Consider the following 11,939-nt stretch of genomic DNA (forward strand, 5'->3'; position numbering starts at 1 on the left):
TGCAAATTTGTTCTTAATTCTCACTTCTTATAAAATTTAATTAATTCAATAAAAAATCAAAGGTCGACTGAAACATTAATAACGCCATCGAACAAACAAATTTAGAAACTTCACCTGTAATATTTTCTTAAAATCTATAAGTTTTATTCCCATGATTTTCTAGTTATTACATTTCAATCCTCCCATTGATGAACATATATATACCACACTTAAATTTCTCCTAACTATTGGAAACTTGTAATACTCAAACAAATGAAGCCACCACTATCTTCCTCCCCTTGCTCCGCCTCCGCCTCCACCACACTCTTCCGAAAGGGCTGCCTCTCGCCATATCTCTTTACTCTATTAGCATTCATCCTTTTCATTACCATCCTCCAAAGTGAAAACTTTACAAGTTACATATTCCGGGCGGAATTCACTACCGATCGATCTTTTCACCGGGACCAAACTATATCATCTTCCACAAGTAAATTCGTATGACATAATTATTTCCCATAATTTGTACATTTCTAGTTTTCTAATATCACCTCAATCAGTAGTGAAGGGTTGGCCTGAATGAGCCATATATATATCTTCTCCTCTACCTTGATTTTTCTTTTCTATAATTTTTTTTTCATTTTGATCTTGATCAAATACATACAAAACACGATTTAATTACTTCCCCTGACAATATCGAATTTTATTTCGTTACCTTCATAACTTCACTACTTATTTAATGTCACTTTTATCTGATTATTTAAATGTTTGTGTCTACTTTTTTTTTGGGTGTTAGAGGAGAAAGTAGAAGAAAAGTTGGCATTTGCAATTGGAGAGAGTGATAATAACTGCGATATATTCCACGGATTATGGGTGCGAGACGAGTCGTGGCCGATCTACGAGGAATGGGAGTGCCCCTACATACAACCACAGTTGGCATGCCAAGCATACGGCCGGCCGGACAAGGGCTATCAACAGTGGAGATGGCAACCTTATGGGTGTTCCCTTCCTAGGTATTACTATCATTATTATATTTTTATTTTAACACAATGGCATGCTAAAGAGAAGCAATGTATATGGATAATTTTTGGAGGTATGATATCTTTACATATGTATCTATCAAATATGTGAGAGGTTGGTACCTACTATAATCGGAGAAACATTGATTTGGATCATCTGCTGTAGTTGAAACACAACACCTGAGGTTGTCCACTATTTATACGAGATGATCATCTGATGGACTTCACACAATGTCAGATAAATTTAAAAAATTGTCGGATGAAACGAGATGATCAGTTGATCATCTCGTGTAAAAACATGGTGATGTGTTTTCAGCCTAGCAGAAGATCCAAATCCGAAAAAAACATCGTCTTTCCCTATAAACGCGGTGCGTGCATGCATACTAAATTATAATATATTTTATACTATAATTCGGGGAACATCTTAAAAGAGAACAAAATAATAAAAGCAAATTGTTCAATAACTTTTTAATGCCTTTAATTACTTTTTAATGGCAGTTCTTTCCATTTTTGGCTTTTTCATTGGCTTTTTAACCCATTTTTGACTCGAGAATGAAATTTTGAAATTAGAAAAAAGATTTCACCAAAACGCAGTTTGTCGCTTTCTTTATTAGTAGTAATATGTTGTTAATGAAGATCAAATCTTTAGCCAAGCATTATTTGCAACTTGTAATGCATGTTACAAGAATTCAATAATAAATTTTAATACATTGAATTTGTAAAATTTTAAGGAAAAAAAATTAATGTTTTCGTTTCTAAAAAAATAAAATTTAAAAATGCTATATATTATTGGCTCGCTACCAAACTTGATGATTAAAATTAAATTTAATATATAAGAGTTATATTAAAATTGATATCTCATTAAATCACAGTAATATGCACATATAGGAAATTACAACAAATGTGACATGCAGGTTCAATGCGACATTATTTATGGAATCGCTTCGAGGAAAACGAATGATGTTCGTGGGAGATTCTTTGAACCGGGGACAATACATTTCCATGGTATGCTTGCTCCACAGAGCCGTAGCCGAAAATGGGAAATCCCTGAAATATTCGGGACCAAATATGGCTTTTACTGCCAAGGTATGCATCGTCTTATTTGCAAACCTCACAAATATTCTGTTATTGTTTATATGTTTTGCATGAACATTAAACTACTTGATTGTTCTGCTTAGCCGCATCTGTTTCTGGATAAACATTCTGTTGGTTGAGATGTGATCAAAATGTCGTCGTGAAAATATTCGGAGAAAAAATCTCTAATAGTACTACATACATGACATCGGATATTGTTAGAATGAATGACACTAGAAAATTGCTAACATGACACTGAGTCATTTCAGCTTTGTGCCAAAAAGAGGGGGAAAAAGGAAAGGAAGCAATATAAATGTGGTAATTATAAGCCTCTCTCATACAGGAATTATATAATACTTTCCGATTATGAAATGAAAATATTAGGGAAAAACAGTTGTTATGTTGCACAATTTTTTGACTTGTAAATTTCTTCAAAATAATTATTATTTTTATTTTAACCGAACCAATAATAGTATATGCTAGACATGTTCAACATTGATTATAATATGGGAAAGTTAGCCAAATAGTCCCTTAACTTGGACTATTTTTGCTTTTGGTCTAGTAAATCGTCAAAGTTAGTCTCAGTTCGACTATTGTTTTCTTTCTTGTTTTTTTGTTTTTTACTTCTAATAATTTTTAGTCAGGAACTTTAAATGGTTGACATGACATCGGATCTTATTGATGTGTCTGATGACAAAATAGTATGTTAGTGGAAAAGGATTTAAATAGAGAAAAAGAAAAAAAATCATATTCTTGTACTAATACCAAAATTATGACGATTTACGAGACGATTTTTTGCAATTTCCCCTTAAAACTTAGGAAATTCAGACTTTGAACTTGCTTTTGATCATGTGTTCAGGATTACAACGCAACGGTCGAGTTCTACTGGGCACCTCTTCTGTTAGAATCAAACGCAGACCACCCAAAAAAGAAAATAACTGATAGAATAATTCGTAAAGGGTCCATAGACGTGCATGGGAAACACTGGAAAGGAGTCGATATACTTGTCTTCGGTTGTTACGTGTGGTGGGCCAGAGGAGTAGAATATATCAACATTTTGTAAGTTTATTTCTTAACCTTATTTTATTGTCTGATAATTGTACCATAAATCCTATGTATGCATTATATATTTCTATTTTTATTTTAATAAATAAATATAAAAAAAAAAACAGGCGAGGTTCTTTTGAAGATGAAGTAAAAGACGTTGTGAAGGTGCGAACAGAGGAAGCATATGGTTTGGCAATCGAGGGAATGATGGAATGGTGTGAGAAAAATATGGATCCCAAGAAAACGAGAGTCTTCTTCACTAGCATGTCACCTTTCCATCAAAAGTAAGTTATTTGAAACAATGGTAAATTATTTGATTAATCACAAAATTGTATCTATTATATTATATTTATTTCTTGCTCTAATGACTTTTTTTTAAAAAAAAAAAACCTAACAACTTAATTATTCAAATATATGAAAAAAAATCAATTTCACTAGCATATATATTAGTTATTAAAAGGAAAAATTTAAAATTAGGGCTGTTAAAATAAGTTAGGTTTCCCGTCGTAGAAAATTGGTGAGTTAGGTTGACAATATTTCTTCTTGTTTCATTAATAGCGGGTTACAAACTGCTCCACCATGCCCCGCTTATAGCTAATTTGACACAAAACTGGCTAGGACTGACCCGTCCAGCCACTTAAAATATATGGGTTTGGTTCGGTTGGGTTGGCAATTTCCTACCCCGCCCCCCATTGGCCCATTATGACAGCAATGTTCAAAACAATGCAGGAGTAGTGAATGGGGAGGGCTTCCGGATGGGAACTGCTACAACGAAACAACCTTGATAGATGATCCAACATACTGGGGATATGAGTGCAGCAAACCTATAATGAGAGTCATTTCTGAAGTTTTCAGCAGATCACAGTTTCCCATCATATTTCTCAATGTCACGCAAATTTCGGGTTACCGAAAAGACGCGCATTCGTCTGTATACAAGAAACAGTGGGTCCCTTTAACTCCGGAAAAGATTGCAAATCCGATGAGTTACGCCGATTGTGTGCATTGGTGTCTGCCTGGGGTTCCTGATACCTGGAATGAATTCTTGTTCTCTAAGCTTTTTTATCCTTGAGGTAATGGAAATGTCGAAGGGTTCGGTTTGCAGGAAGCTCTGGAAAAGCATGAAAATTCATTTAGACCACATTAAGACAGGAAAAATTTAAGGGACAACAAAAAATTATATATAGGTATACTTTGTCAATTGTTTGAATTTTTTGGCTTCTTGAAACTATAGAATAGATGTATTAATTGTTGTGTGAGTTTCAATATTTTGCCAGCTTCGAAAATGATTTTATTTTATTTCCATTTTAGCTACTCATAAATTAATGTACTTCATTTGTCTAATGTCAAACAATTGTTGCAACTTCCGCTTCAGGGGTTTGATTTATTTTTTTTCACTTCATGTGCACATACTTAGAAGTAGTAATATAGATTCTATAATAATTGTTTAAAAAAATCATATCTTTATATAATAAATGAGATAGTTTTAATTTTACTATTTGCAATAAAAAAATTAGATTTCATTTTTTTTTTCTTATGCTTAATTTAGAGGAAAAAATTGGAGTATATATAAAGACATTTTTAATGTTTTTAGAGAGTTATTATACTCCTCGGAGTCATACATAGGAATCAAACAATCCATTAAAGAAAACATTGTAACAAACATTAATGTGCTTATACAATTAGATAGATATTCTCTCTCGATATGCCTGACCACGGCTCTAAAACCTTTCCCATGAAATGTGAAACCAAAATAAAAAACCATGAATATTATAGTTCTGATTCCGATTTCTAATAGTTCTGGTAACGATTTAAACATAAAATTTATTTTTTGAATTTAAAGGCAAAAATTAATAACATATTATTTGGGACAATAAAACTAATTATTTAATGATTATACAATAAAAATAATTTTAATATTTATTTTTTGTTGAAAATATATACTAATAAGACATTAAATTTAATTTATAAAATTTAATATAATTTTAAGGCTTGTATGTACACTATAAAATCGTAAAATTTTAGACTGATTTATGATTTCGGTTCTGATTCCCAAAAATAAGGAGCCAAAATTGAATCGTAATTTTATGAGTCTGGATTCGGTTTGGAACTGAAAACAAAAACTGATTTCGATTATGATTTTTAAGACACAGTCAAATTTTGGTTATACGGTTTTCATGTTCGGGTCTACTTTCAACTCTTGATGTGTAAATGTCAAACGATGATAGTCGATGTTTGTTACCACTTACTTTAAAAATATGGATCGTTCTCTCCGGATAACTCAGTTTTTTCCATAACAAGTGAATAGAAAGCTAAATATTTCGTACAATTTATATTTTTGTCACCCCAATACGATAATCAATCCCAAAATATTTTTTTTTATGACTTTTGTAACATAATTTGTTCTAAATTATTAAGACACCTTGCTCTTCAAACTTAAAAAAAAGTTTATTCCATAATTTGTTTTTTCCATATTTTAATAGCTCTTTTAGTAATAATTTCAAATATCATTGTCAAATCATCTTCTATATTTTAACAAATAAAATTTTTTCTTATTAATAAAATTACATGAATAAAATTATTCAAAAATATAACATATATTTGGTGATATTTTTTTAAAAAAAATAAATAAATATATGCATGTATCTTTTAATAAATCTCGATATCTCTCAAACAAGCATCTTTAGATATGTCCAACGGAACTCTTTAAATATCTCTCATTGTCTCCAACAACTATAATCAAATATCACTCATTATCTCTTCTGAAAGGATCTGTTAAAGGTGAAAAAGTGTTTAGAATGGGGATTGAATAAACATTACTATTTTCAAGACCTTTTGGACTCATGAGTCAGTTTAGTGATAAACTGATATTCGAGAATCTTGTAAGTCAATATCAATCAGTTAACAAATAACGTGCGGAAACAAACTGACTGATAGATAGAATATAAATAGAAATACGATGACACAAGATTTTATGGATGTTAAGAGATTTAAATATTCATACATCACCCCTTCTATCTCAAGGATATGATATACACTAAAAGATTTTGATCAATACAATCAGTTGTACACACCCACTTCAGTTTTGAACTTAACAATGTCAAACTGAAACTCTTAGTAACAAACTTGTTTACAGTACACAAAAGAGCTGAAATAATCTAACACAAGTGATCTCTTCAAAATCGAATAATACAGCTTGTGTTTGAAAGCCAGGGGCGGTCCTAAGAAAAAAGAGGCCATGGGCGAAACTTATAATATGGTCCTCTTGTATTGATAGAAGACAATTGGAATGGAGGTTAGAGATTGGTCAGATCGTATAGCTTCATCCGCCGAAATCGAAAATTGAGTCTTACGATTTGAGTACTGAAAATGCTGCTGTTATAATTTTTTTATCATATTTAGGTCTTATTATATATATAATAAAATTAAAGTAATTATTTGGGTCTCAATACTATTATATATATATATATATTAAAAAAATTTGGGGCCCCCATCAGAATGGGGCCCTGGGCATGGGCCCAGTTTGCCCTTGGAAAGGGCCGGCCCTGTTGAAAGCTCGAGGTATAGCCTGAAAGCTATGAATGTATGCAGTAAGCGTGAGCTTTGGTGTCTATAGGGATTTTACCAGAGTAACTGACTTGTAAATCGATAGTTGTTCAAGGATTCAAAAACTCAAGAGTTTCAAGCGCTTCTTTAGCTGTTCTTCTCTGCTATTTATAGGCTTCCCTCCAACGATAATATTAAATACAGTTTGAACTTTTCTATCCGTTTCTTGCCACGTCAACATTCTTCTGACAGTCGTACACTGAAGCCTTTCTGAGATGCTGCGATCCCACTACTTGTTGCAGTTATCTTTTGTCGGTTGAATGTCTTAACTGATGATGTGTACAACTGAGGGATCAGGTGATTGATTGTAGACGATAAACTCACAAGTGTTTGTAGTAACTGATTAATCAGCTGCATGCGTAGTTCAGTTCAGTTGCTGGTTCAGTTGCCTTCCGATAGTTGCATATATTATATCAATTTATATCATTCTTTCAAATCAGTTATATGCTCAGTTTGTCAAACATCAGAAATTCAATTTCCAAAAATTTCCCCCTTTTAGGTGTTTGACAAAACTTAGAAGGTAAGAACTGAAACTGATCAAGTGAACTCATTGTAGATAAAATAACTTTCAATTTATAGATTCGTACAAAGAATTCTTTAAAAGAATAAAGAATCCTCTAAAATAATCTTCATTAAAATATGCCAAAAAAAATTAGTCTTCTATTTCTTCTTGATCAACTTCGAAGATTTCTCTGGCTGATCTTTTCCTTCTTCTTGTTCTTCCCCCTTTTTGTCAAACTCATCAACCTTTTTAGATAAGATCCGCACATCTGAGGAGAGGTTAGAAACTGCATTCATCAGGATATCTTGCAGTAAATCCATTCTCTTCGAGACAGTACTTTCCAGAAAATCAAGACGTCTTGTAACCAAGGCTTGAGTTTGGAAATGAGCTTCAGCTGACATTCTGTCTTTTCGAAGTTCTTCCATTTGGAAAAATAATGAAGTTACATCTTTTTGGATTTGCTGCAGTCTTCCCATGGTATTTTTCTTTATAGAATCGAACCTCATAGTGTGCGAAAATTGAGTTGACTTGAAATCAGAAATGGAAGTCATTACCCCGACGAGATTGGTCTAAATAGCCTGAATTTCTTCAAACAAAGTTTCAGCTTCTATTGAGATGCCATGATATGAATCCACATACGAATAAAAAGCAAACACGATTAAATATGAATCGCGCCCTCAATTTAATAACGAACAAGGAATTCGTGTTGTCCCGATCTTTTGAATCAAGTATGGGTTTGTGATATTCACCTCTAAGTGATAAAACTTAGCAACAAATATTCACGATTAAAACAATTGAGAAACAGACGAACCTTCAAAGAACTTGTCCTTGACAATCCGTATGAAATCAATCGACAAACGCCACAAGAATAAATCCTTGATAAGTTTGATTTTTGATGAACAAAGCAAAAGCCTTGAAATTTTGAGAGAAAACTCAAAGAAATTTTATAAAACTCAATAATCTGTGTTCATAATGTTTTTACAATGCTTAAATAACCAAAACAAAGAAGAAAATCAGAAATTAGGGTTGCGCAAAAAATTCTGCACGGCGGCGCGCGCAGCTGCTCGTGAATTCGCACAGCTGCGCTCAAGGATCTGCTCATCTGCCAGCACGGTGCGTGCGGTGGCGCCACATCTGGCACGGACGCATGCGCGCGGCTGCGCTGCTTCTGGCGCGGGCGCGCGCGGAGTTCTGCTAATCTGCGCTTGCGCACGCACTGCACTGCTTCTGGCGCGGACGCACGTGCAGTCCTGCACATCTGCGCTAGTGCGTGCTGCTGCTTCTTCACATCTGCGCTAGCACGTGCTACTGCGCTGCTTCTCTCAGGCCATTTTGCATTTATATGCTTGGTTGTTCGGGACTCCTTCATTATATTCTTTGTTGAACTCCACCACTTGCTTGGATATGCTTGATTCATCATTATTGAGCTTGAAGGTCCGAAACAACGACGCTCTCTAAATCTCCTTCCAATCATTTGCACGCCACGCTCGGTCAGATTCGTATCATACTCCCCTTCTTCAAAAAGATTTGTCCTCAAATCTTTTCTACCTACGCAAAAACGAAGCAAGTTAGTAATAAAAAGAATTAAATTATCAACATGCTTACCTTTAAATTCATGTTTGTAGGTGCTATTGTTTGCTCGCTCCTTTTGCACTGGAAATCCCAACATCCCCGTTGTCTTTCCTATAAACTCATCAACTTTACCACATACCAAATAAAAATTGACACCACATGATAAATTATCACTAAATATTACAAATATCAGATTTCTCCACTTCTTAGACCTAGTCAACACCAAAATAATATTCATACATGAGTACGACCATAGTCTACTAGAAATAAGATATAATTGATGCAACATATAAAAATCTAGCTTAGATGCCCTTTCCCTATATCCAATGCGCCCTTGACTACATCACTTAACATACCTCTTCATATGCAACCAACACATATAATCATGAATTTTATCAATGATGAAATCACAACAATACGCCTCATTAGTGATTAATTCATAAAATGAACATAACATGAACAATTTAATCTCCTTAAAAATATATTCATCATGAACATAGAAATTCTTATATTCATTCATGCTCCTTTCACCACTATCACCAAACAAATAATAATCATATCAATATAACATGCCCAATGTACCATTCATGCAATCCTTTAACACGACACATGGATTTAAGTCTAATGCAAACAAACCATTGTTAACACGACGTCCCACCAATTTATAAAATCGTGACAAATCAAAAATCTCAATAGGTACATGCAATATCTCACTACTTTGGAAACCATAAGAATTGGTGTAAGGTCCGAGATTTTATTACTGTAATCTGAGATTAATCTGAAATGATTTATTTATTAATTGAGATGATTATAAACAAAACGGATCAAACCGGGAGAGCCGAAAGAAGATTTGACATGAGGTGCAAGAAGAGTCCCCGCGCACATGCGCGACATGTATGGGCGCACATGCGCGAGGAAGACAGAACCATGCGCGCACATGCGCGGCTTGAATGCGCGCATGTCCAGAACCTTGGGCGCATATGCGCGGCTAGAGGCGCGCATATGCGTGAGTGAAGCGATGTGCGAGACAGAACATCTCGCGCATATGCGCGAGAAGATAAATGCGGAAGGTGCCGGGCCGAACCTCCGGCGCATATGCGCGGCTTTGTGCGCGCATATGCGCGCGACATGCAGAACAAGAACAAGCCACTTGTCTTTTTAGGTGCAACGTGTATATATATATATGTATATATGTTACAATTCAGAATAATTCAGCAAAAGGAATCCGAAGGGAAACGCTGGGAGAATTGATATTTATTTTGCGATTGTGCAAAATCCATCCGTCAGAATCTGAATCCGACTTCAGTACTGTGTTCCTATCAACGCAGGCTACAAGTGGACGTAAGTTTTGTTAAGTTTAGACACGATTTGAAATTATGATATTGTCAGAATTTGATAGGAATCATATATGGTGTTTCTGATACAGTAGACATCGTATAATTGAAGTCAGATTGAAGAATAGATTGTTTATGCAATTGTTATGATTTTCGAAAGATATTGATGGGATTTGATATCAGAGTTGTGTTGTTACTGATCTTAAGTGTACAGATATTGAGATTATTAATTGTACTGATACTGATTATGAATTCTGATATTATATCTGTGATGTTGACATTGACGGGGATATCGAAACTGTATTGTTATGCCGTCGAAACATCAGTTGATTTAGAGTGATCAGATTCAGTAATGATTTCGATGATATCGTTGATATGAATTAGATTGTACCTTGTGCAGATATGGATCAGATTATATACTGATTTGAGTATTGATCAGAACAGGTTTTGAATCGAATTATATACTGATATTATATTTATGTGATTGTCATTGCCAGACTGGGTATGGACAGATTGGAATACAAGACTTCGTCTTCGTCAGACCGGGAAGACAAAGGTATAATTCAATGTTTGTTTGGGGAAGACACAACTCAAATGAGATTCAATTTGAGTTTCCCAACAAAATCACATACCTCTTCTGTTTGTACTTTATATTGATTTATATATATGTACTGAGATAGGAGTGTCATTGGTAGATACGCCAATTTTCTAAACGTTCGGTGATATCGATGCTTCGGATCAGATTCACTCCGATTGTAGATTTCGATACAGACCAGACCGAAGTTTAGGAATAAGATGTAACGCCACCATGATTGGGAGAGTAGGTGGGAGACCTGTTACATCTTATTCACACCGGGATCCCTAGACTTAGATACGAGTCAAGTTAAAGAGTAAGAGTCAGATTGTTTTATCTGTATTCACTAATGTGTCATAATTACTGATTATGTGTTATGATTTGTATTAAACGGCATGACATGCTTGTATACATGTTTTCACCGGAGTATCCGGCTGTTGTCTTGTTTTGTATGTGTGCATGACAATAGGTGGGGCAGGATCGGGGTCAAGAAGATGATGAGAGAAGATGAGTTAGAGTGGTGATTCCGGACTTATTATAGACTTGGTTTAATACTTGAAATTTAGTAGTTGAACCTTAGACTAGTTTGAATAAGTGTTGTACATTATTGTACTTTTATACTGAGATGTACATTAGTTAAATTTCATTACGTTCCGCACTTACATTTTTTAAAAGAAAAATTTTTAGACCCTGTTTATCTTAATTGATAATTAAATCCCAAAGATGATTAAGAAGATGATTAGCATCCGGGTCCCCACAACAAGTGGTATCAGAGCGATAGATCCTTCAGACTGAGATAGAAGAGAATGAGCGGGGTAGATTGAGTTTTCTTTCCTTGCATGTGATTGCTAGCATGAGATTTATTTTAATGTTGATTTACATTATGTATGCTAGCATGATACTATGATTTACTGCTTTGAAATACATGTTTACCTGATTATTCGATTTGAGTTGGTATTATGTATTATTGAGTATGATTCAGATCTGATTCATGATCAGCAGTAAGATGATCCGAGAAAGAATGGAACAAGTTTGTAGTATTTGGGTTACTAATGGTTTTAGTAATCAGATATACCTCCTAGAAGAATTTCAAAACGGGGCAGTACTTCGGTTGAACAGATAGATATATCAGAAACTCCGATGGAAATACAGTTGAAGAAATTTCAGTCGTTTCAACGCCGATTTTGAGGGGTACTGAGATATCTGAAGAGTGTCAGAATTGGTTAGATGACATAGAA

At 34.3% G+C, this 11,939-nt stretch overlaps 1 protein-coding gene across 3 annotated transcripts; it reads left to right on the forward strand.

Annotated features, from left to right (window-relative positions):
- The first annotated feature begins 252 nt into the window (after positions 1–252).
- On the forward strand, positions 253–4,212 carry LOC142548134 (protein trichome birefringence-like 33). 3 transcript variants are annotated; one of them, XM_075656467.1, is made up of 6 exons: positions 253–474; positions 775–989; positions 1,910–2,081; positions 2,929–3,128; positions 3,242–3,400; positions 3,846–4,212. In XM_075656467.1, exons 1-6 carry the CDS (start codon positions 253–255, stop codon positions 4,183–4,185), a joined length of 1,308 nt encoding a protein of 435 aa, XP_075512582.1. In that variant the 3' UTR covers positions 4,186–4,212. The 3 variants fall into 3 exon arrangements, with proteins under 3 accessions (XP_075512582.1, XP_075512583.1, XP_075512584.1); XM_075656468.1 differs by having other exon boundaries at positions 778–989; XM_075656469.1 differs by having other exon boundaries at positions 253–466; positions 773–989.
- Positions 4,213–11,939: the final 7,727 nt, after the last annotated feature.

Source organism: Primulina tabacum, chromosome 6 (genome assembly GCF_025594145.1).
Source record: "Primulina tabacum isolate GXHZ01 chromosome 6, ASM2559414v2, whole genome shotgun sequence".
NCBI lineage: Eukaryota > Viridiplantae > Streptophyta > Magnoliopsida > Lamiales > Gesneriaceae > Primulina > Primulina tabacum.